Source organism: Cyprinus carpio, unplaced genomic scaffold (assembly GCF_018340385.1).
Source record: "Cyprinus carpio isolate SPL01 unplaced genomic scaffold, ASM1834038v1 S000006742, whole genome shotgun sequence".
NCBI lineage: Eukaryota > Metazoa > Chordata > Actinopteri > Cypriniformes > Cyprinidae > Cyprinus > Cyprinus carpio.
The window spans coordinates 136,687-162,202 of NW_024879341.1; the positions used below are offsets into that span (position 1 = coordinate 136,687).

The 25,516-nt window shown below is 36.6% G+C and overlaps 2 protein-coding genes and 2 pseudogenes across 2 annotated transcripts; 1 reads left to right on the forward strand and 3 right to left on the reverse strand.

The window, feature by feature from the left end:
* Positions 1 to 6,650: 6,650 nt before the first annotated feature.
* Positions 6,651 to 11,540, reverse strand: LOC109112150 (annotated as a pseudogene).
* Positions 11,541 to 12,021: 481 nt separating this feature from the next.
* Positions 12,022 to 18,741, reverse strand: LOC122144627 (annotated as a pseudogene).
* An 809-nt stretch (positions 18,742 to 19,550) lies between these two features.
* On the reverse strand, positions 19,551 to 21,694 carry LOC122133946 (proteasome subunit beta type-6-B like protein). Its single transcript, XM_042755686.1, has 6 exons — positions 21,562 to 21,694; positions 20,717 to 20,787; positions 20,504 to 20,635; positions 20,269 to 20,411; positions 19,882 to 20,025; positions 19,551 to 19,799 (listed from the first exon to the last, which is right to left on the reverse strand). Exons 1-6 carry the CDS (start codon positions 21,607 to 21,609, stop codon positions 19,672 to 19,674), a joined length of 666 nt encoding a protein of 221 aa, XP_042611620.1. The 5' UTR covers positions 21,610 to 21,694; the 3' UTR covers positions 19,551 to 19,671.
* Positions 21,681 to 22,857, forward strand: LOC122144628 (proteasome subunit beta type-7-like). The gene is made up of 5 exons (XM_042755688.1): positions 21,681 to 21,814; positions 22,107 to 22,200; positions 22,325 to 22,424; positions 22,545 to 22,729; positions 22,819 to 22,857. Exons 1-5 carry the CDS (start codon positions 21,753 to 21,755, stop codon positions 22,855 to 22,857), a joined length of 480 nt encoding a protein of 159 aa, XP_042611622.1. The 5' UTR covers positions 21,681 to 21,752.
* Positions 22,858 to 25,516: the final 2,659 nt, after the last annotated feature.

Here is a 25,516-nt window from a genome sequence, read left to right on the forward strand (position 1 = left end):
TTTACTATTACAATTAAAACATGGAAGAAATGATGTGTGATTATTCCTTTAAAATAATGTTTGTTTTCATTTTAGTAGTAGTAGTAATAGTAGTAGTAGGAGTAGGCTGTGTACATTCTATTGTCGTTATTTCAAACCGGACTTTTATTTTGACGGGTTGCCGTGAATACCTTTACAGTTCTGTGTATGTGAAAAAATGACGCTAGTTTTACTCAAATCAAACGGTAAAATCCTCGTGAAGTGAAGTGTGTGTGTGTGTGTGTGTGTGTGTGTGTGTGTGTGTGTATTCATTCATGTGTGTGTGTGTGTGTGTGTGTGTGTGTGTGTGTGAAAGGGCCAGTGTAATGCAAATATACCTGAAATGTCTGCACGAGGATATCGTCAATCTCCCAAGACACATTTGATCTTAAATCTTCAAATATGTGTGGTCATATCACAATTTTTTTTTTTTTTTTTTAAGTTGTCTAGAAACAAGGGGTGGATCAACTTCATTGCTCTCTGTATATATACATAACACACCCTACCAGTCAAAAGTTTTTGAACATTAAGATTTTTCATGTTTTTGAAAAATAGTTCTATTCTGCTCACCAAGCCTTCATTTATTCTATATAATATATATATATATATATATATATATATATATATATATATATATATACACACACACTCAAAAACACTTTTTCTATATATGTATGTGTATGTTTAGATTTATTTTATTTTACATATTTAGATTTATTAAAATATTACAACACACATATATATATATATATATATATATACATACACATACATATATTTACACAGTGTGTGTGTGTGTGTGTGTGTGTGTGTGTGGGTATATATATATATATATATATATATATATATATATATACACACACACACACATATATACACACAGTATATATATATTTACTTTTTATTACTCTATTTACTTGTTTTCTTTTTATTTATTATATGAACAAACAAACAAAAAAAAAACCTCTGAATGTTTCAATATAGAAACCACTGCTACATTCTCTCACCCCAGAGTTACCATATCAACAAAACCACATTAATGCATGTTTACAGCTCTCCTAACACACGAGCATACCCCAAAACCAGCACACTCAAACCACGAGTGATGAAGCCTGTAGGACAAACAGTTTGAGCACGATTAACAACACAACAATCTATAAATATATTTTACAAAGTTCACTGTTTATACAAGAGATTACATAACTGTTTTTTAATGAGGTTTTGCTAGAAACACTATAGAATGGAGTCTTGTTGAGAAGCAGTTCATTAGTGCTCACAAGAGGGCGCCAAAGTCTGTGCATTACAATCCAGGATGACTGCAGATTTGCATTCGTTTTATTTCTATTGATTGGTCGCGTGAATCCTAAACACTTGCCATGTGCTCGAGGAAAGAACAGGTTTAGAATATCACATGTGTTAGCTAATGTATAAAAGACGATTTAAGGATGATTATAATCTCTGACAGCACTAGTAAGATTAAGTTGCATAAAAATTAACACATAAGAAAGTGGTCCAAAAAGAAGTCATCTATTCTATCTGTAGAAGCTCTGGTCAGGATCGAGTGAAATCTGTTCATTAGTCTCTTGGGGGAGCTGTTTATCAGCCAACCCACCAAAACAGACATTATCTCTAGGGACTTTCCAGAATAATAAAAACTCATCTAGAATGAGCGCCGAGTTTAACCACATTTCTTTTGATGTAACCATTAATCCTCTGGGGACTTCAGGGGATTATCAGTCCATTAACCCAACCTAACTGACACAATGCCATGTGGCCTGCTCAGGAAACAACATATCAAGTCCTATTGCCTATTTATACCGTTATAATAAAATTATATTCAGTAGGAAAGCTGGTAGTGCTTATAATGCATAACAGTTTTTGGTGAAAATACACAGCATGTAAAGAACATGTAGCCTATGTCAAAGGTAAAGCACAATGAGACATGTAGTGCATACATATTTTAAATTAGTGTTTACATGCTCAGCCATCCAGAAGTTGTTTTTGTTTGATTGCTTTATTTTGGTTGTTTTTTGTAGTGTAGGTTAGTCAGTTGGTTAGTACCGTAAAAGCCCAACCCAGAGTTTTGCTTAGTTTCATTATCAAAGATAAGTTTTGGGAATTAACTATTTGTGATGACTCACTGAAGCACGTTCTTTCAGATCTATGTACAAACCTGTTTTCAAACAGGCATGCTAAAAATTATGAGAATTTCCCCAAGTTTCCCCGTCATGCCATCCATAATATCACTTCTTATTTCTTATAGTATGCATTTATCTAGTGGCAGTAAAGCTGAATATTCATTTATTAGATTCAAAATAAGCACAAAGTTTAAAAGTTTGTATATTTTGCAAGGGAGCGGCTAGTTTGCATTTGGTCTATCTGTCAGTTTCTTCCCTCTTCCACAATCACAGAGTCACATGACTGTGAGCTTGGCTTTGGCTTGGCATCACCAACAAATGCAGAAAAGAAAGTAAAAGAGTGCCGGCTCGGTACTTTCCAGGGTGTATTATGCTTGGCGTGTGATATTAAGCCACTGGTGGCGTGATTATACAATCAAACCAAAAAAAAAATTAAAAAAAAAAGCGCGGGAAAACTCTGCTTTGTCAGGACTTGAGGAGACAAGAAAAATGTCTGCTTCAAACACACGCTCTTGTATGGCACACTGAAATTAAATTGATGCTCTGTTGTGTTAAATGGTTAATAGTTCTCCCCAAAATGAAAAACTCTGTCATCATTTAATCACCCTCAAATTGTTCCAAACCTCTATGAGTGTCTTTCTTTTTGTTGAACATAAAAATAATATATTTTGAAGAATTCTGTTTCCCGGTAGCCATTGACTTCCATAGTATGGAAAAAATAATACTATGGAAGCTAATGGCTACAACAAAACTCATACAGGTTCGGCACAACTTGAGGGTGAGTAAATGATGACAATTTTCATTTTTGGGTGAACTGTCCCTTCTATTAGAGTGAGCTATTGTCTCATTTATGTAGGCTGTTGTCTGTTATTTAGTTTTTGTCTGTACGTGTGGGCAAAACTAAAAAAGTACCTAAAAATTTGTCAGGCATTTCATAATATCCCATCGTTTGAGAAAAAATGGCTGCCCTCACTTTTCCACTTTTTATTTTGTATTCTGAAATTTCAGGCAGTTACAATTTAATACATGTGTCCATGGACCACAAAAAGATATATAATCTCCATTTATTCCGGACAGCAATTATTCATGGTGGCAGTGTAATGGCAGTCATTTTGAGGCAGTACCTTCTAACGGATGCCAAAATATCACAGTATCATTTCTTGGCATGAGTATATTTTCCGATAGGTGGTGATAAAACAACATTGCAACCGTGGATGCACCACGAGACTAGGCATAACCAGACAGAAAGCTTAACAGATCTGCACTACCAAAACAAAAACACAGGGACTTTCCAAAAAAGACAATGTCTTAAACCCAAAGATGAGCTTTAAAATATAGCAGAATTCTGAATATTTAGTGCAAATTATTCCAAGTTGATGTATGACAACAAATATAAAATGGTGATATAGTTTTAAAATGACTTAAAAGAAACAGCATTTAAAACCTGCAAAATGTTTTTGTCATCCTGAGGAGGTTGAAGAAAAAGAATATGCATATGCAGAGAATAGGTTTCGTATGTGATGAGACCCTTTTCACTATCACTTGAGCTTGATGGTTTCTTTTTATTTTTCAGGTCACAAAATGGGCCAATAATCTGGACTGGCAACCTAGGCATATAAAAGAAGTCATCTGATTTCACAAAAACAATTGTGCACCTTCACCGGCATGTAAAATTGTGCAAACATTTAACTTATTCATAGCCACTCACTTTGTTTTTTTTGGTTGCTACACACAAAAACGAAAAAAACAAACAAAACAAAAAACACCCAACCTTTCAATAATTTTACTGTACTCCTGTTTGTCAGAAATGAGTCTTTCTGTCTTCCTGATGTGTATAGCAATAGATTTTTGATTTGTGAAATGTTGATAGCCTTCATTTTGGCTTGATTTTTATGCAATAAGGTCATATAGATTCCTTTTAAAATATAACATTTCACAGTTTGTTGCAGAAATCTTCTCAAACAATATATTGGTCTTCTAACTCAATGCAATTTTAATCTAAACCATATTTCATCACCGTTTGTGAAAAGGTATTGCTACTTTTGCTACTTTTGCAATTTTTATGTAATACAGTGATATAGATTCCATTTCCAGTATAACTTTTCACAAGAACGTTTGTTAGGTACCAAAATCTACTTAAAGAATATATATTGGACCTAGTTAACTCAATTAAATTTTAATCCAAAACACTATTCATCACGATAGGAGCACATTTTTATAGGCTATGAAACAGATACATAGGTCTATAAACCACAAAGGTATATTATGCATAGTTTAAAAGTGGCCATCATTTTGAGGCAGGTAGACCATGTGCAGCTTTATAAAATGGAGAGCAGATCTAGTCATATCTGTCCCGCTGGCATTAGGGGTGGGGCATGACGGCGGCATGAGTAAGGAACAGCCAAGCACCAAGCCAAACATGCAAATGTGTTACCCAGGTGAAACAACAATAGGGACTTTCCAGCAAAACTGAGTTAGCTTGTTTGGTAGTTAATCTTCTGATATAGCCACACCGCTCCAAAATAAAAGCTACCACAAAGCTTATGTAAAATGATTTTGTGTTCGTCTAAATCTGACATTAAGTTCCCACTTACACTTATACGTAGCAATGTGCAACTATGTGTTGCTCTACATAAGGGTCCATAACAGCAACGGAAGTTTAATTTTATGGAGCACTGCTGTTTTTTTTTAAATTAGGTCAGACTGAATTTTTTTATGCCTTTATTTTTCAAATATAGGAGGAAGAGTTTTATGTTGCGTTTATGTTCGTTATAATCACTATCAGTTAACAATGCATGCATTTAGCATTCTCAAAACCTTATTATTATATTTGTATATTATTATAATATAAGTTGTTTTTACACAAAACAACAATAACTTTAACATTTACGTTTAGTGTGTGTGTGTGTGTGTGTGTGTGTGTGTGTGTGTGATGTACTTACACTGACATATATTCTAATCAGGGTAACTATTTCAATAACAAAAAGGTGCTGCCAGGCAGAGTGCAAACAAGACGAGCAGCTTGGGCATTTCAAGAAAATCTTTTTGCAAAATCAATTGTGCACCATTTCTGACCTTGATTCAGAAAACATTCATTTTAATGCTAACTCTGAACAGTTTTTGTAAACAAATTAAAAACTAAAGTTCACCGCTGCAGCAGATTAATAATATTTTGTTGTTTTGTATAATATAATAGTTGATTTAAGCACATGGCATGAGCTGATATGTTTGTCATTTTGTTTATTTGTCATTGTATTTAAATAGCACCATATAATTACAATGTACACTGACCATGGTGCTTTATAGTTGTAAGGTAAAACTAAACTAACTAAATAAAGATAAGACAGAGTTCCCATAGCAACACAGTTACCCACTAACCATACAAAAAAACTGAAAGCCAGAGAGAAGAAATAAGCTTTAAGTTTGACTTATAAATAGACAGAGTGGGTGCTGATCTGATGTGGTAGACTATTTCTAAGGGACTGGCTGCATCACCCCTATGTTTTAGTATGATTCTTGGTACCTTGAGTTGAATTTGATTCCCTGACTTAAGCAATCTAGGGGGCTGCTGAACAGAAATGAGGTCAGATAGATATGATGGAGCAAGCTTGAAATCAATTCTATAACTTTCAGGCAAGCAGTAAACGGAAGCAAGTATAGGTGTAATGTGCTCCCGCTTATGTGTATGCATCAATAACCTCGCAGCAGAGTTCTGTACTAATTGCAGTCGTGCAAGGATGGCGTGAATAAGGCCAAAATAAAGCAAACTGCAGTAATCCAAATGTGATGAAATGAAAGCAAGAATGACCTTTTGTGTATCCTTTAAATTAAGAAATGGCTTAATTTCTGAGATTTGGCGAAGCTGGAATAAACTGGACCTGATATTTGAATTGACTTGCTTGTCCATTCAATTGCTCTTAAGGTCACTGTCCATAATAAAGCCCAAGTTTTTAACATGGTTTTTTATGTTGCGCTCAAGATGAGTGAGCTTGGCTTTTAAAGTAGCTGCTAAAGTAAACGCTAAATCAAACACAATAATCTCAGTCTTCAATTCCTTTGAGATGCAGGAAATTTAGAGACATCCAGTTCAAACATGCTGCCAATATCTCAAAATCGCTTGTGTCTCCTTTTTTTAATGGCAAGTAAATTTGGATATCATACACAAAACAATAGATTGAGACTCCATGTTCTCTGAAAATATTACCCAGTGGGAGCATATAAAGAGAAAATAAAATGGAAGCAAGAACAGAGCCTTGTGGGACTCCACATCTAAGCTTGGCTACGGACGAGGTGCAGTTTGCAATTTTAACTGTACAACATCTGTTAGACATTTAATATTGTAAATGTTTAATATTATAATGTTCATTCAGTACAGTTAATGAAACAGAACAGACATCTATGACAAGGAAATGATGACACTAAAAATCTGAAATCAGACTGGATAAAACAAACGAACAAAAAGCAGATTAGCAAGAACCCAATATTTAATTCACATTTACATATCACAGCATCGAACAAATCCAGAATTTTACATTTATCAAAACTATTTGCTGATAAAACATTTTGACTAATGATCGTCACTGAGTTTATTCTTTGTACAAGTCCACAGTTCAGTACCACAGATCTTTAAGAAATGTGATAATGGTTAAAGGGTAACATCCCCCCTTATATGTCTCTATTTACAAAAGTTTGTAATAGTATATTTGTATAAATATTGAACAAGCACATTATTTTAACACAGCCTATTGGTCTTTTACAGTGTCAGAGTTCTCTCGTAATTGGTTGGCTGTGCTATCATCACTAAAGAGCCTCTCTCTCAGTTTATAGTAACTTCCTTTCTTGTCCATCAGTTCCTGATGTGTACCCAGCTCCACCACCTCCCCGCTGTCAATCACCACAATCTGATCCGCCCTCTCAATAGTCTTCAGCCTATGAGCAATCACAAGCAAGGTCTGGGTGGGGCAGCAGGCCAGGGCCTGTTGAACCTGTGGAATAACAAAACATGTAAGGACTCTTTTGATAGTAGGATTAAAGGAAGCACGGATTTGTGCATGCATATGTACATACGCCTTTGTGTTCATACTGAATAGCCATATTTTACCATTTGTTCACTTTCAGTGTCCAAAGAGCTGGTCACTTCATCCAGTATGAGCACCTGAGGTTGTCTGATCAGAGCTCTGGCGATAGCGATGCGCTGCTTCTCACCTCCCGAGAGCAGATTTCCACGCTCTCCCACATCTGACAACAGAAAACAGGATTTTAAGACTGTGGCATTGTGTGCTTAAATCTAAAACCTTCTAAAAAATAAATGGTGTGGCTACAAAAATCCAAAAGAAAGCTTTCCAGAATTTGTTGTTAAAGGGTTACTCCACCCCAAAATGAAATTTTGTCATAAATCACTTACCCCCATGTCGTTCCAAACCCGTAAAAGTTTCGTTCATCTTTGGAACACAATTTAAGATATTTTGGATGAAAACTGGGAGACTTGATGTGACTGTTCCAAGTAAAAATAAACTGTCAAGGTCCAGAAAAGTATGAAAAAGCTTCGTTAGAATAGTCTGCCATCAGTGATTAAACCGTAACGTTATGAAGCGACGAGAATACTTTTTGAACGAGAAGAAAAAAACAAAAATAACGACTTTATTCAACAATTTCCTCTCCTCTGTGTCTCCCCACATCACCGTAGCGCCATTTTGGAAAACACCTGCTGTATGCAAATAATGTTACGGTTGAATCACTGATGGCAAATGGACTATTCTGTCGATGCTTTTCATACTTTCCTGGACCTTGACACTGTTATTTATTCGACAGTCTATGGGACAGTCACAAGCCTCCCTGTTTTCTTCCAAAATATCTTAAATTGTGTTCCCAAGACGAACAAAGCTTTTACAGGATTAGAACGACATGGGGGTAAGTGATTAATGACAAAATTTTCATTTTGGGGTGAAGTATCCCTTTAATATCAGGAATTCTAGAATGATTTTAAATGTAAAGTCCATCTTAAGCCAAGGCTGGCTTATTCTGGTCTAGCAAGTGAACCAAGCTGCTAAAACCTTCCTTATCATATAATAAATGGAGTGGCTACAAAAATCCAAAAGAAAAACACCCAGAATTGCTGATAATATCAGGAATTCTAAAATCCATCTTAGACTAATAATGTATCTGCATACTAGTCCAGGCTGATTTTTGCTAGTCTAGCAAGTGTACCAGAAAACCTTTTCAGGCTAAGTTTGTTGGTGTGTAGGATGCATAACTAAAAGGCTATGAATGCTACTGATTCTGATGTTCACAGATATTAAGAGTAGAAAATAATTTAGATTTTTTTTGCTTTAATTTTTTTGCCCAATCAGAATCTTTCTAGCCACTGACACAAGAATGACAATGGGTCGTGACAGCAGTTCATTTACCTGTGTCATAGCCATTTTCCAGTTTGCAGATGAAAGCATGGGCATTGGCTTTGCTGGCAGCCTCCTTTACTCTCTCCTTTGAGCAGCCTGGCAGACCATAGGCAATGTTGTCTTGTACAGTGCCAGAGAAAAGTACAGGCTCCTGACCCACCATTGCTATCTGAGAGAGATTATTTACATTTAGTATATGTTCTATGCATTGCACTGGTTGGTTGTATATTGTTCTTTAGTTTATAAGTAGACTTATAGATAGTAAATAATCTACAGTTCAACATTAACATGGCTTGTTCTTTCAGAGTAGTCACCTTGCTGTGCAAGTATTTGTGTTGATAGTTCTGCAGTGATTGTCCATCTAACAGAATCTGTCCCTGCTGAGGCTGGTAGAATCTCTCCAGCAGACTCACACAGGTGCTCTTTCCCCCACCTGACATTCCCACCAGAGCCGTCATCTGACCCGGCTTCAACTCCAGAGAGAAGTTCTGAAAACAAACAAAAAGTTAAGGTTTTTTTTTTTAATTAGCATACACAATATGTTTGCAAATGTATGCACACATGCACTCAACTGTCTATCTATACATACAGTTTATCTCCTTAGTTTATGAACCCTTTGAAGAAAAATATAAGAAATAAAAAGACCTTTATGTGTTTAATTACCATATTTACTCATATTTTAGTTTCATGTGAATTGCCTTCTCAAACTTGACAGGGATCAAGTGAATTGATCCTTAAGTCTAAAAGTTTGTACCTTTAACACATTGTGGTCAGGTCTTCTGGGATACGAGAAGGTGAGGTTCTGAAAGCTGACATGTCCTTTCAGATCACTGGGCTGCAGGTTACCATCAATATTGACTTCAGACTTTCGGTCCAGGTACTCGAACACCTTACCAGCCGCACCTACAGAGTTCAGCATGTCTCCGAAGATATAGATCAAAGTCTGGGAAAGAGATGGATAAATATTTATTACTCATTTTTTTAAGCAAAAAATGATTCATTTCACACAAAGCAGGTTTACATAGAGGCTCATACAATGTCTGCATGTCAACAGAGAAATCCCTCTTTTAAAATAAACAGAGGTATACCCTAATGTTGTCTCCGAGGTCTTGCTGATAGAGAATGAAAGAGACGAGATTCCCTGTGCTCATCTGTCCATACTGGATGAAGAGTCTCCCATAGTAAAGCATGGCCACCTTCATTCCCACTTCTGTCATCTGCAAACCACACAAACATTCAAGAAGACACTATCTATAGCAATGCAGTTCCATATCAAGTTTGCATCAAAGAAAATAAACACATATGAAACTCATACTAACCCGCCTAACCAACAGGTAAACCGCCCTGACTGTGTCCCGTCGGGTCTTCAGATTATGGGTTTCCATCAAGCGGACATCATAGCGATGGGCTTCACCAAGTTCTGTCCTGAAACTCTTTACTGTCCTGATTCCTGACACCGCCTCCCCAGCAGTTTCATTGGCATGCGCCATAGAGTCCTGAACTTCTTTTGAGAGCCTCTAAAAAGAAAACTTGATATAAGATATCATTCTCAAGAGCACACAAAAGATTATCTATCATTCATAATGACATTCATTTTCATTAACCCCATACCTGATAATGCGTGTCATATATGTTCTGTAGTAAGCCTGTCAGCGGTGTCTCCATCAGCATCAGTAGTGTAAGCTTCCACGAGAGGCTCAGCATCAGATACAACATACCCAGTGTCTTAATCATGGTCCGCAGAAGGACGTTGACATTCAGGGCTACAGCCCGACCCATCAGAGTAGTGTCTGTGGAGAGTCTAGATGTGATATCACCTGAAAGACAAATTCAATGGAAAGAATTTGAATATAAAAAGAGCAACTGATGATGCCTGAAGTCTAGATAACTTGCAGAAACTGCATTTGATCTACCTGTTTTGATAGTCTCAAAGAAGCCAATGTCCTGCCTAACAAGGGACCCAAACAGTTTCACCTTGATTCTGCATGTGAAGCTATTGATTGCACACATGAACAGGCCTCCCCGACAACCAGCACTGAAAGAACTGAGAATAACAAAAATCAGTCTTCATTATTAAAATAGCAGTTTCGTAATACAAAACACATTATTTTGCAGTACCAACCTTCCCAATGAGAATAATCCCATGAGAATGATAGCTGATCTGAAGTTGTCCCACTGATAATGGGAACCCAAGATGTCAATCACCTTTCCAGTGTACAGTGGGATGAACATCTCACCCTGAAACATATAAAAAATAGGCTACTTTACAAAGCAGGTTTATATTATACTTTTATTTTAGGACTAAATACAACAAAATACTCACATAGCACAGCTAAGGTCAGAAAGACAAAAGCTCCACACAATAATAAGTAGTCAGGTTTGGACAGACGGATGACCCGGATGAAGAGGACTCGAGCCTTCTGTTTGCGCTCTTTCCCGTTACTCTCTCCATTAGTGTCAGGCAGTGTTACCTCCCAAAACAGACAGGCTAAAGCAGCAGCGACGGTACCGACAAGCCACGAATTAAACTTGTCAAGGCGATAGTTGTCAAACAGCGCTAAGCGCCCGGTTTCTTAAACCGAACCGATAAAACAGTGGACTGTAACCCATCTGCGCATCAATGGATCTGCCGCATCTTTATATAAAGTAGCTCCAGCGGACAGAAACGTGCATCGCAGTGCGGATTCAGCCCACTGGCGAAACAGATTACAGTCGAGGTTTCTTGTACGAGACTTCAGAAAAGTTCCTCCGAGGTCCAGAGTATAAACTATTATTATGTCTACACATAACACACACGCGAACACCAAAACTTTACGCATGTTGCATGTACAGCCTGCGTCGGCTAAATAACCTGCGATGAACAAAGCGAACCTATTCTCGAATATTTTCTTGTCGGTAACGTTTTGCTACTTTCATATGGAGTGCGAGGTAATCATTTCTTCACACAGCGCCGGGGCATTTGAGGACACCGGCATTATTGTGCTTTTACTTTCAGTTTCTCAGGATAAGGGATTTCCTCCCACTTAGACCTACAACAAAAAGGCTGCGCTTTGCGTAAGCGTTCATTAAAACCTTCACTCATTCATATATTTTAAAACCACAATCAAGTCAGGTTGATAGGCTACACAAAATTTTTAATGACCTCCAGATGGAGCAGTTAGGCTATACCATAATAATATTATCAGAAAAATTGCCTAATATAGGCTGTATCTTAAAGACAAATTAAAAAATCTTTTTAGGAAATAATTATTAGGCTATTCACATGGTTCAGGAGCAACACATATCTCTGTTTTACAAGGAGCCTTGCTCTATAACCCACCGCCTTCATTTCTGCCTAGCAAATGATGAGTCATAAGAGCAGAGACCTTTAGACAGCTTCATAGTAGCCAACAATCCATCACTGCTTATAACCTAATCAACAAATGTTTTTACATAAATCAGCTTTTGTGTCAGAATTAAACAGCATACACCTTTCTAATATGCTTTATTATCAAATTTTGAAAGACATTGTTCACATAAGGGTGTGTGTTTGTTTATGTATTTGCAAGTGTTTGTATTATCAACAACAAACAACAATTCAAACATTTTTGCAATTTCAAAGTATTTTGTCCTGCTATAGGTTACAAATATACATGTCAATCTTCTTAATATAAAAGCAAAGTCCTTTAATTCACTGATCAAAAAATTTGGGCAGTTCATTTCCTAAGACGCACTTCTCTTCTGCTCCATCTTTATCAATGGTGACAACATATGCAACGCCTCCACTTGAGCCATCTCGACCCATCGCCAGAGTGAGAGCTACAGAGAGACAGAGACAGAAGGGATAGCTTTGATATCTCGTAGACATACAGTCATTAAACAGTTATCAAGAAAGAATGAGAAGCAACACTCCCCAGGAGTGACTGTCCATCTTGGCAGAGATAATGTTAGAGTTGAATCAACCACATTGATAAAAGTGGCACACATGGGACAATTCTAAACACTAAGGCCACATCTAAAACATGCATAATGCCAGCTGCACATCTTTATACTTACTGTGTGCTGTACATCTCTTGTTATATTTGACCCTGTCTCTTTAACATGTTTTTTATACGTGTATTATTATTTCCACTGTAATAGTCCCCTGCCATTTCTACATCATTTACTTCAATTAGTCATTTGAACTGACTGGTCTACCACCTGCACTAAAATGTGCAGTTTAGTATATTTAGAATATATTATATTATCACCAAGACATTTCTCTAAGACTGTATGTGTTTGTACATTGTACTGCCAAACTTACCGTTAACTACAAACTCTTGACATTCTCTCTTTGTCATGTTTTTTCGGTTATCGGTATTCTGCGTCAACAAACCCATTAATGTAAAAACTCCCAGAGCCACCAATAGCAAAAGGCTGACTGGTCAGCAAACCACTCAGTGTCGCATAGACCTGTTTGGAATGAGGCAGAAATGATCACATATACAATATTAATATTATTAGACTTTTAAACATGCAGTATTTAATTTGCACTGATCTTCTATGCATAATATTCATCAGTCTAGGCCTAATAAAACCAAAAATGAGCTAACCTGTCCTCCTTTTTTTTTGTCCCACCCTGCAACAATAAGATGTGCTGATAGTTCCTCTTTATATTTGTATGAAATGTTCTTCACCAGAGTGGCAGCAGAGCATACGAGTGGGTCATCTTCCCACCTCGATACTGTCAAAAATACAGATTATTCAGTATATTATTATATCATTTTTGAGAAAAGGAAAATGTGTGCAGCATGTTTTCCTCTGGTAGTATTTAACACCAATCAATAAGTACATGGCCTAATATCTTAGGGTGCTTTCACACCTGCCTCATTTAGTTTGGTTAAATCACACTAGAGTTCGTTGTCTCTCTTGGTGCAGTTTGATTGCATTTAGGTACGCACCAAAAGCAGACCATACAAGCATACCGCAACCTCCTTGAAGAGGGGGTCTCGGTATGCTTTCAAACTAACACTGAGCAGTTTGTTTGTGCGGAGAACGTGATCCAAGCTCGAACAGACCCAAATGCAAAAAGAACTGCGCATTTCTGACGTAGTCAGCCGCGCTGTGCATTATGGGATGAGGACCACCGTTTGTTGACAGTTTGCACTTTAGCATCCATGCCAGCTCATGGACAAACTTGGGAGTTGTGGAGCCTCAAGGAATATTTGGTCTGATGACCTTATTAAAAAACCGGCGTCTTGTCTGCTGGCTTTTCCTGCTCTCTTTGTTTAGAGTTCCATTGGAATTTTCCCACATGTTAATTCGGACCAATCGAAAAGTATGAGGCGCCGCGTAGGATTTAAATCAAACTTCGCTTATGAATACATGTATAAAACACGTGCATATACACCTATACATTACTCACATATACATGCATACTACGGGACGTTCACAAATACATATATGAAATACACATGCACACTAATATGAAATCGATACCAATACATATAATGTTAACAATGAATGCATACACACTTGTGAATAACTTGCGTATACATATAAACTTGACGCGTGCATACACCAAAAGACACTCGCATATATGTATAAGCTCGATCCATGCATATACACCCTACACACACTCGCGCATACATATAAACTCGCTGCATACAAACACAACTGCACATACTCGCATATAGCTACATATAAACTTGATCCGTGCATATACACCTATTAAACACTCGCACATAAATGTAAACTCGATGCGCGCATACACATCCATAAAACACTCGCGCATACATAGAAAAATAACATTTACTAACGTATACAGTTCAGATAAGAAAGACACATGCTTTATTTGTGTACATATATATATGCAAGTGATTTCGTATGTAGATGTGCGTGGTGGAACTTTTCAGTTTAAAAACGGAAGGCATTTCAGTTTAAAAGGAAGGCATTTCAGTGTAAACGGAAGGCATTTCAGTGTAAACGGAAGGCATTTCAGTGTAAAAGGAAGTCGTTAAAGCGTGAACGGAAGTAACCTGTCTATATACCGCATTTGCAATCATGGATAGGGATCGTTCTACAACTGAAGCAATTAGCATTTTGCGAAATGTTCTTTCTTCGCCCGCTATTATAATAACACGCAAACGATGCCAACATCATCCGCCGGTTGAGTTCACGGACCATAATATCACACTCGACAGCAGTTAATTGGCAGTCTCGATCTAGAAAAAGGTGAGAATTTAACTTCTATGCAATCTTCATGAAATGCATCAAAACGCTATGCCAATTACACACACAGAGAGAGAGTAAAATGTCCTGCCTCTATAGTTAAAAAATATAAAATGTGTTCCCAACTAAGTCCCAGTTTCAATAGTGAGTTTACCCATTTTCAGAATTAAGGATGTCAAGCAATTTTTTTAAATGTGATTAATTAAAGTTTGATTTTTGTTAAGCTGTATTTTTTTTTACAGGCCAAGGACACAATACCATCGGACTTTTAATAAGGATGTTATACTGGTGTTGACCTCTCCTGACGATAATGTAGTAGTAAAGCAAAAGAAAAACAGCACTTGCATGAGATTGGACACATATTAAATGCGTTTGAATTTGACAAAAACATGGGATAGAAATCATAGAAAAAGCGCCACATGATTTAAAGTAAACAATATATATTTTTTAAGATGTTATAGTTATTGTAAATGTTTTACTGTGTGATGTATTATTTAAGGGTTTATTAGGGGTTTATTTATGAAAGGGTATTACAGTAAAACTTTTGAATGGGGTCATTTTTATAAATTCAGTTATTATTTTGTCTTGTAGAGTATATGTAAACATCTCATGTGAAATAGCTTATTCTGGACAGAACTAAATAAAAAAAAAAAAAAATGCAATTTTCATTATCCCTCAAATTTTGTTTCAACTATTAATATTTTGCACATTCTGCAAAGGGTATGTAAACTTATGAGGGAGGTTGTGGCCTAATGGTTAGAGAATCCAAAAGGTTGTGAGTTCAAGTCTCGGGCCGGGCAGGGATTGTAGGTAGGAGGAGTGAATGTACAGCGCTCTCTCCACCTTCAATAACACGACTGAGGTACCCTTGAGCAAGGCACCGAACCCCCAAACTGCTCCCGGCGCCGCAGCATAAATGGCTGCCCACTGCTCTGGGTGTGTGTTTCAGTGCTGTGTGTGTGCACTTTGGATGGGTTAAATGCAGAGCACGAATCCCGAGTATGGGTCACCATACTTGGCTGTATGTCACGTCACTTATGAGTACAACTGTATATGGCCTAAAAATAACCCTAAACCCTATAAGGAAGCCCATATGGGAAAGAAAAAAGTAAATCAATTAAACTTCATAACAAAAAAAAAAAAAAAAAACACAAACACACTCCAGTCTTACCAAGAGTAGTGGTCTTAAGGGATTTACGTACAAGGCCTTCAGCTTGAACACCTTTAAAATCAAGCTGCTATCCAGTTCCTGACCTTCACTTAAGGTGTAATGAGCTTGTATGGGATACATCCCATAAGTATTTCCAAACTGCACACAATTAAAACCAGTGGTACTAATAAACCCTTAAATAATACATCACGCAGTAAAACATTTACAATAACTAACATCTTTAAAAAAAAAAAAAAAACAACATTTACCTTAAATCATGTGGCACTTTTTCTTTGATTTTTCCTTAAAACCGTTCTATCCCATGCTTTGTCAAATTCAAAAAAAACGCATTTAATATGTGTCCAATCTCATGCAAGTGCTGTTTTTTTCTTTTTTGCTTTACTACTACATTATCGTCAGGGGAGGTCAACAGTATAACATCCTTATTAAAAGGCCGATGGTATTGTGTCCTTGGCCTGTAAAAAACAAACACAGTTTTAACAAAAAGCAAACTTTAAACCACATTTAAATTGCTTGACATCCTTAATTCTGAAAATGGCAAAGCTCACTATTAAAACTGGGACTTAGTTGGGAACACATTTTATATTTTTTAACTATAGAGACAGGACATTTTTATTCTCTCTTTCTGTGTGTGTGTAATTTGCATAGCGTTTGCAGCTATTTCATGAAGATTGCATAGAAGTTAAATTCTCACCTTTTTCTAGATCGAGACTGCCAATTAACTTACTGCTGGCAAGTGTGATATGGTCCGTGAACTTTGCCGGCGGATAATGTTGACATCGTTTGCGTGTTATTGATGCTTTTGTATACCAGGGGTAGAAGGCCGAAACAAAGTGCGTGATTCAGATGGTGTTTCGGACTGCAGTTGAGCAGGCAACACATTCGATTCAACTGAATTGGTAATTGATCTTATAATAGTGGGCGAAGAAAGAACATTTCGCAAAAAAAATAATTGCTTCAGTTGTACCACGATGCCTGTCCATGATTGCAAATGCGGTATATAGACCATACAGACAGGTTACTTCCGTTCACGCTTAAACGACTTCCTTTTACACTGAAATGCCTTCCGTTTACACTGAAATGCCTTCCTTTTACACTGAAATGCCTTCCGTTTACACTGAAAATGACTTCCGTTTAAACTGAAAAGTTCACGCACATCTACATACGAAATCACTTGCATATATATATGTACACAAATAAAGCATGTGTCTTTCTTATCTGAACTGTATACGTTAGTAAATGTTATTTTTTATGTATGCGCGAGTGTTTTATGGATGTGTATGCGCGCATCGAGTTTACATTTATGTGCGAATGTTTAATAGGTGTATATGCACGGATCAAGTTTATATGTATATGCGAGTATGTGCAGTGTGTGTTTGTATGCAGCGAGTTTATATGTATGCGCGAGTGTGTGTAGGTGTATATGCATGGATCGAGCTTATACATATATGCGAGTGTCTTTTGGTGTATGCACGCGTCAAGTTTATATGTATACGCAAGTTATTCACAAGTGTGTATGCATTCATTGTTAACATTATATGTATTGGTATCGATTTCATATTAGTGTGCATGTGTATTTCATATATGTATTTGTGAACGTCCCGTAGTATGCATGTATATGTGAGTAATGTATAGGTGTATATGCACGTGTTTTATACATGTATTCATAAGCGAAGTTTGATTTAAATCCTACGCGGCGCCTCATAGAAAAGCAGTTTAGGAATTACATTCAAAGACACATCTGGCCAACAACGAGTGATGTGGATGTTGTCACGTGACTGCATTTTGGTTCGTTTCAAATGATTCGGACCAGAGCAATCAGTGTAAAACCAAAACGCTGGAAAAAAATGCTACAATATATATTTTTTGCCCTTGGTCCGGGCCAAATGAACCAAACTACAGATGTGAAAGCACACAGTCTACAGGACATTGGTGATGAATACCTGTGCACATCCAGCTGGTAGTTAACAATTTCAGCAATGGTTTGAGCATCCGCTGCTGATCCAGACAGAGCACAGTAGATCTTGTCATGGAGAGGGGAGAGCTTGTTCATCACACGATTCACCACTGCCTCCCTGAGAACATTGTCAAAACAAACACCATTTTTAGTGTTCAAGTATCTTGTTTTAAATATTCACTGAAAAAAATGTGACTATGGCTGTCAAACAATGACTACAAGGCTACATCTTCTCATAAACTACAGCACAAGTGTCTCTTACCCCGCGGACACGCGCGAATCTGATCCAAGAACAACTCCTCCGTCAAAAGTAACCGCGATGATGGTAGTCTAAAAAAAAAAAAAAAAAAAAAAAAAAAAAAAAAAACATGCAATATTTTATTCATGTCAAATTAACATGCCAGGCAATTGTTATTAAAGCCTTACTTTACACGCTGTAATGTTAAGTTTGCTCAAGCATGTCACGATCTGATCTAACAGCTTTACAATTTTAAACTCGTTTCACTCAATATACATGAGTCCATGCTTAAGCAGCTTGAAATAAACATCTCGTTTGAGTCTTTTAAGCCCATGAGGCTATAACTTACCCCGGTTTTGACTTCTTCAGATAGCCATTCTGGCTCTGGAAACAATTCCTCCGACATTTTGAATGGATGAAAGTTACTACCTGTCCTGTGCAAACCTGCCTGCGTTTGAGACGCCAGAAGAGACTCGATACTCGATAGCTCTGCGGACCTCAAGCGAAGCTCTTATAGCGAGTGAAAATGAGTTAGGTTGCGAAAAGAGACTTTGTTTTGTCAGGCCTGCAGTATTTTAATGCGCCTACATTATTCCTCCATTTTGTCTATAACAGAAAGTGAAAGAGTTACTTCCCTTTGTGCTCAGCTCACACAGAGCAGCGTGTCTATATTTGATTAGGCTGTAATTTCAACTACCATCTTAAAAAGTAAAAAAAAGGTGTATTCAATATTTATGACTATCTAATGTAATTTATACAGACACATCCACCATACCAGTTTACTGTGCCTTCTTACATTTGTAAAGTTTCTTTGTCTGTGCCCTGTATTTCTGTTAGAAGCATTTTTTTCTCACAGAACCTTCACTGTAAAAATCAATGTGTAATTTCTGAGTACAAATGGATTATTTTGAATAGAAAATAAACTATACGTTTACGGTTGAATACAAAATCAACAGTGCAAATAAAACTGCAAATATGCTGCGAACGTCAGTGTCATCATGTTTACTTAATTTTATACCTTTGAATTTTACTCATATTTACAATTTTTCTTCTGTTTTGGTATTAGGTTAACAACTGAGGAAACGTCGTAAATATCACAATCCTACTAATTATGTATAGGTCTAAATTAGCGTTTTAATCTCTGCACAAATTTATCATAAATAAACAATATAAGTTACTATAAGCAACTCTTTTGTATACTTAAAGTAATCATTACTAATCTCTCTTTATTTCACAATCAGACAATGAGGGAAAGGTGTAGGCATAATAAATTATTTCATACACAGTTTTTTTTTCTTTCTGTAAGCAACTCTTTTGTATAGCTTGTGTGGACATATATATTCTCAGTGTGTAGTTCAGTTTATGTAACATAACCAAATAAAATAATCAGAAACTGACAAAATATCGATTGTATATGCAAGAAGGGACATCACACTGAAAATAACACTTTTATATATTTATTACAAAGGGGGTGAAGAAAATAATCTTCAGAAAACTCTTCACATGTCTAGACACAATGTAGTTATATTTGTAGAACTGTCCAGTTTGGTCATTTTTGTGTTCTACTCATCGTGGAACTTGGGCAGTTTATTTCCTGGAACAACTACATGCTTGACCTCCGCTTCGGTGATCACAACCAGATGAACCACACCACCACTAACATTGTCCCGACCCATAGCCAGAGCCAAAGCTGTGGAGACACAAACAGTCAGCTCTTTTTTATTCACTGCACATATAAATGTCAATATATTTTTAATTCCAATTCTATTCACCATTTGTGGAAAACTGTATAGCCTCTTCTAAACTCATGTCAGGTTTGAATTTGGCATCCACATAACCATAGATATACGTGCTGCCAGATCCACCAATAGTGAAAGGCTGACTGAGTAGCATTCCTCCCAAAGACACGACGTATACTGTGGCAAAGACAAACATATGCAAAAGACAATATCACTCATCTGCATTGCAGAGATTATATAACATTGAATTAACAGACAATAGCATCATATTTCTGTACTTTCTTTTCACCAGCTAGTCTTTTTAGGTGCAAATGTGCTGTTAGTTTTATAGGATTTATTTATTTACATGCATGCAATAAATTTGAGAGTCACGTGTGACTGTGATGCAGAAGTGTATTATGGTCTTAGTTTGTGTTTAGCAGGGCATCACCTGTGGTCCCTTCTTCCTGTCCCAGCCCGCTGTGATGAAGCCCGCCTGCAGCTCTTCCTTATTGTTATAGCAAAGTTCCCCCCTCATGATGGATGCTGCAGCTTTTACCAAGGGAGGAGATTCCATCTGAATGCTAAAATAAAAGAGTGATTTTTTAATCACTATAAACACTATTACAAAACTTTTCATTAGGATGCTGCAGAAATGCTACAGAAATAAACAGACCTGTGAAAAGACAGCTGGAATTTGGCCATTTTGGTAACAGCTTGTGCATCAGCTAGTGATCCAGCGATGCAGCAGAATATTCTATCATGCACCTGGATCAGTTTGTTGATGGTTTTTGATGACACGTAAGATCTGTAGGTAAAGGTCACATTGTAGTTATGAGAGGTATAAGTGTGTGTTATGAGAATTAACAATTTGTTGGAAAATACTCACTCTCCCATAGAAGCTCTGGAGTCAGACCCGATGATAACTCCTCCATTGAACTTGACAGCAAGGATGGTCGTCTTACAAATAAAAAATTCAATCATAATTAATCCAAGTAATTGCTATTTATATTTGTTTGAAAGTAAAAGTATCTATAATATAAAATTATATTAATTATAACATATGTTATATAATTATAAAATAAACAATAAATCTCCACACAAATCTAAACTAACTACTGTGTACGTAAATCCAACCAATTAATTAAAAAAAAACATAAAAATACCTTTCAATGTAATATAAACACATACATATCAAAATTATTCAACTGCTCAGGTCTAATATATCTCACTAATGTTGATGTTAAATCAAAATTAAGAAGAGCACAGCCATTCAATAAATGTGTTGAGGTGAGATTTAGTGACATCTATGGCCAAATGAAAAATTAATCGAATGGGAGGCTTACTTTATCCCTAAATCCTCTACCATCACTTTATACTTTACAAAAATGCGTAAACTAAGTAGGAATTTATGCGACAGTCCATTAATAAAACTATAAACCACCTCTAATGGGAAATGGACATTTCAAGACTCTCCTCGCCATGACAATGCAACAATGTCTATCCACGAAGCGAAAGTAACTTTGATCTAGGTTACACTTAAACTGCAGATTCCCATCTACACAGATGGATGTTGTACGATATTTAAACGAGTATTTTATAATATTGTCTCAGGCGATAAGATAAAAGTCACCTGCCTGATCGCCGATGCGCATTTAAAAACATTTTCGCATCAGCGCACCAAGCAACGCGAAAGGCCTTACGCCGGTGCTGACACATAAATAGGTTACTTACGCCGGTGCTGACACCTTTGACTTGTGAGTATGAATGATGGCTGTCCATTTTTAAAAACTCGACGTATAAATTGTGGATAAACGCCGCGTACGCGCTCGACGGTGACTGTGCGCACGCTCGTCTGAAACAGCAAAACTAGTGTTACCGAGGCGCATTGCACGAGGAGAACAGTTCCCGGTTAGATTTTAGACATGGCACTTTCCTACGTCCTCGAACCTGCTGTGTCTGGATTTAACTTCGAAAATTCCACAAGGTAAGAAGGAATTAGGCTTGATACAGTTATATTATGATTACGCTGTGCGTAAAATCCAGAAAATAAACTTTGCGTCGTTATAACCATTGTTTCATGGCGTCGGAACCAAAGTGAAAGTATCTTCAGACTTCAGGTCTTTCTATTCAAAAAGAAAACGTAGCTAGGATCAATTTTTTTTGAAAGAATCGATTCTTCATAGATCAAATCAATTCTGTTAAACTTTTTAAAATTATGTCTTGACATTACGATTCCTTGCAATCTCCTATATGATGCGCAAATCTCCTTCATTTAGAAACATTGTACTGGAGAATGGCTCAGAAGAGGGTAAAATCAAGGCACCAAAACCCATGAAAACAGGCACCACCATTGCTGGAGTGGTTTATAAGGTAACCAGAATATCAAAACTTGATAATTTGTTATATATTGTCTGTCACACTAAACAATGTGTGTGTGTGTGTGATTGTGTGTGTGTGTGTGTGTGTGTGTGTGTGTGTGTGTGTGTGTGTATAGGATGGTGTAGTTCTGGGAGCTGACACAAGAGCCACCTCTGATGAAGTAGTGGCAGATAAAATGTGTGCCAAGATTCACTACATTGCACCCCTAACATATAGTAAGTAACATTAAGGATTAAAATATGGGCTTTTAAAACAATTGAATGTCAGATGTACATAATAGATAACGTAATTAACTATAAAACTTATTAAAAATCATGCTATTTTATTCTTGTTAGTTGTTGTGGAGCAGGAACGGCTGCAGACACAGAGAAGACGACAGATATGCTGTCATCAAACCTCAACCATTTTCTCCATAACAGCGGCAGGAACAGATTCGTCATGGCTGTTAACATACTACAAGACATGCTCTTCAGGTGTGTGCAGACTGTGTATTGTTATCACACAAACATTGCACGCTCATGTATGTTTGTTTGTACCATTGAAGTACAAGGCTGTGTTTTATGTGATATCTCTCTCTAATGTTTAATTGCTTATGATAATGTTTCTCAGGTAGTATCGGGTATGATTTTGGGTCTCATCTTAATTTAAGGGGGTGTCGACTGCACTGGAAGTCACCTGTACACGGTTTTGCCCTATGGGAGCATTGACAAGGTGCCATATCTAGCCATGGGTATGTGACATCCAATTGATAAACTTATTAGTTAAGAATGTGCTAATTCAGATCAATATGCATTTCTGTTAGATGAAAATATATAGTAATGCTGCACATTTAACTGATTTTCAAAAGGCTGTAGTCTTGAATGTTACTTCTTTTGCTTTCACAATGGAAATTCATACAGACTTTTGCATAGATGTGATCAATTCTCAAGTGAATAATCACAGCTGTTTCTGCGTTTTAAGGATCTGGTACACTGCCTGCTATGGGGGATACTAGAGGACAGATTCAAAGGAAACATGGATGTAATTTGCTTTTTTGTTGAACCTCCTTATTGTACGTTTCCTATTGTCAATAATACTGTACCTGTAGCTCAAGGTGAAGTAATGCAACAGAAAAAAAAGTTATTTTCTACACTCAATAAGTTGGTTCAAGCATTTAAGGGGTCATGAATTGCATTTTTAATTATGTTGTAATGCTTCCTGAGGTGCACTTATAATGTAAGTATGATTTTTACATCAAATATTCTCATAATTTAGAAATAAAAAGCCATTTTCTACCCTAATTTGAGCTCTCTGATTTGAATGCTCGCTTGGAAGGACAATCTCAAAACCTTTACTATGTATTTTTTTTCTATTTTCAGCTGTTGAGATTAACTAATCATGGAGAGTGTTGATTATAGCATTATATTTACATCTGCTCCCGTCACATAAAAGGTTGCAGTGATGAGGATTGTAGCCAATGACAGACTGTTGAGTGCACAAATGCAGTGATCTCGTCATTGTAACTCAAATTTTGAGTTTTTTTCAGCATTTCATAAATGCTTTCATCATAACTAATAGTGCAAACACAATGTAAATAAGAGATAGGCTACATTGTGCAGTTTAGACTCCCTCAATGAATATAAACTCATGCTATGTGATTGACAGCTCCAGTGATTATAAAGGGAGCATTCTTTGATGACTTTCTGTATATAATTTAAGATTAGGCATTAGAATGAACACGGTCACTTAGCCTATATGTTGTGGTATTACTGTCAGGTCCATATCTTACAGTAAAAGTCTATTTGCTTTGCAAAGCATGCACCAAAACTGCAACCCTGATTTATTAAAGAACCCAAAGTGAAATGTACTGAAGAAACAAATAATGCTCTGCTGAGACATCCACGTATTTAAAAAATAAATAATTACTTTCCTAGGATTAGGATCCTTTTGAAGGTAATGTTTTTTTTAGTCCAGTTATCCTGTATCTCTCTTCTCTCCTTCTCATCTTAATAACACAGTGGGTGGGGCCAAAGACCTGATGATGGTGAAGTAGGTGTTGATCTGATCTGTAGAGGCGGGCTTTCGTTGCACTATTATGTCATAATGTGACAAAATCTTAAGTCGATTTCTGATTTTGGTTTCAATAAAAGCTGTTTTTGGACTAACAAGGAAGTTTTGAGCTCTGAAACGCATAGGATGTTTTTAAAGTACATTGACCCTTTTACATGTGAAAACATCAGGAAATTTGATTTGCTCAATTAATGACCCGTTAACTTGAAAAAGCATATTCTACCTTGTGTGCTCAGTTCAAATATGTAGAAATGAAAGCTTTAACCTTCCAAGTAATAACTTTGGAATGTTATTTATAGTGCAGTTCTCAAGTATTGATTCCAAAGAAGCTAGTTTATCCACAAATTAGTATAAAAGTCCCATTGCGTAGATTTGCAAGTTAAAGTTAGAAGTTATTCTATGAACTGAAAGGTTTTAGAATTACTTATTATATCAATATTATATCACAATGTAGATTTGACTTCATTTCATGAAAAAAATTGTGTGAAAAAGCTTGTGCGAAAGAAATTTTGTGTAAACTGTACTTTCGTTTTGTTTTAGTGCAAGAAACTCACATCTTTCTGTCACTATTGTCTTTCATTCAAACCTTTAGCTGGAGTAGGCCAAGGCACTGGTAAGGTGATGCCCATCCATGCAGGGCATCATGAGTGACCTGGGATCAGAAACAACATTGACCTGTGTGTGATTACGAAAGAGGGGGTGGACTATATCAGACCTCACAGAGAGTCCATTTATAACTATAAGAGGTAAAAGATTTTTTTCTTTTTATAAAATTACTTTGTCACTCTTGAGATTTTTTTCTTTTTATAAAATTACACATTTTTAACATTTATACAATTTATATCATTTGTCACAGCAGCTCATGCATATTTTAAAGGTTAGTGTTAATTGTGCCTAATCCTAATATTGATATTTATTGATCTCTCATTGTCTCTCTTTTACAGACAGGCAAAGTACAAATATAAGCCAGGTACAACACCTGTTTTAACTAAAACCGTGAATCAGCTGGAGCTGAGTTGGTGCATGAGACATTCAGATGGATGAGACAGCAGGATCCTAGTTGAGCCATGAATACCCTGTGATGTCATAATGTGATCTGCAAGAGCAATCCTTTCCACTCAGTTACTGTTTTGACAAACAAACAGGAAAAGACAGATTATGCTGTAAATGTGTTTTTTTCAGATGTTTGTTTCATATTCCATGGCTGCGCTGGACTTATATCAACAATAAAAACTTACTACAATTTTCAGCATTGCAG

Bases quoted from the DNA above. Each gene is read 5' to 3' on its own strand.
- LOC122133946 (XM_042755686.1), bottom strand. From the start codon at position 21,609: ATGGACAGCCATCATTCATACTCACAAGTCAAAGGTGTCAGCACCGGC. The intron at 20,412-20,503 runs GTCTGTTTATTT...CTTTTATTTTAG, and splicing joins TTCCAGCTGTCTTTTCACAG to CATTCAGATGGAATCTCCTC. The intron at 20,026-20,268 runs GCTAAACACAAA...TCTTTGCCACAG, and splicing joins GGGACCACAGGTGATGCCCT to TATACGTCGTGTCTTTGGGA.
- LOC122144628 (XM_042755688.1), top strand. From the start codon at position 21,753: ATGGCACTTTCCTACGTCCTCGAACCTGCTGTGTCTGGATTTAACTTC. The intron at 21,815-22,106 runs GTAAGAAGGAAT...TCCTTCATTTAG, and splicing joins AACTTCGAAAATTCCACAAG to AAACATTGTACTGGAGAATG. The intron at 22,201-22,324 runs GTAACCAGAATA...GTGTGTGTATAG, and splicing joins TTGCTGGAGTGGTTTATAAG to GATGGTGTAGTTCTGGGAGC.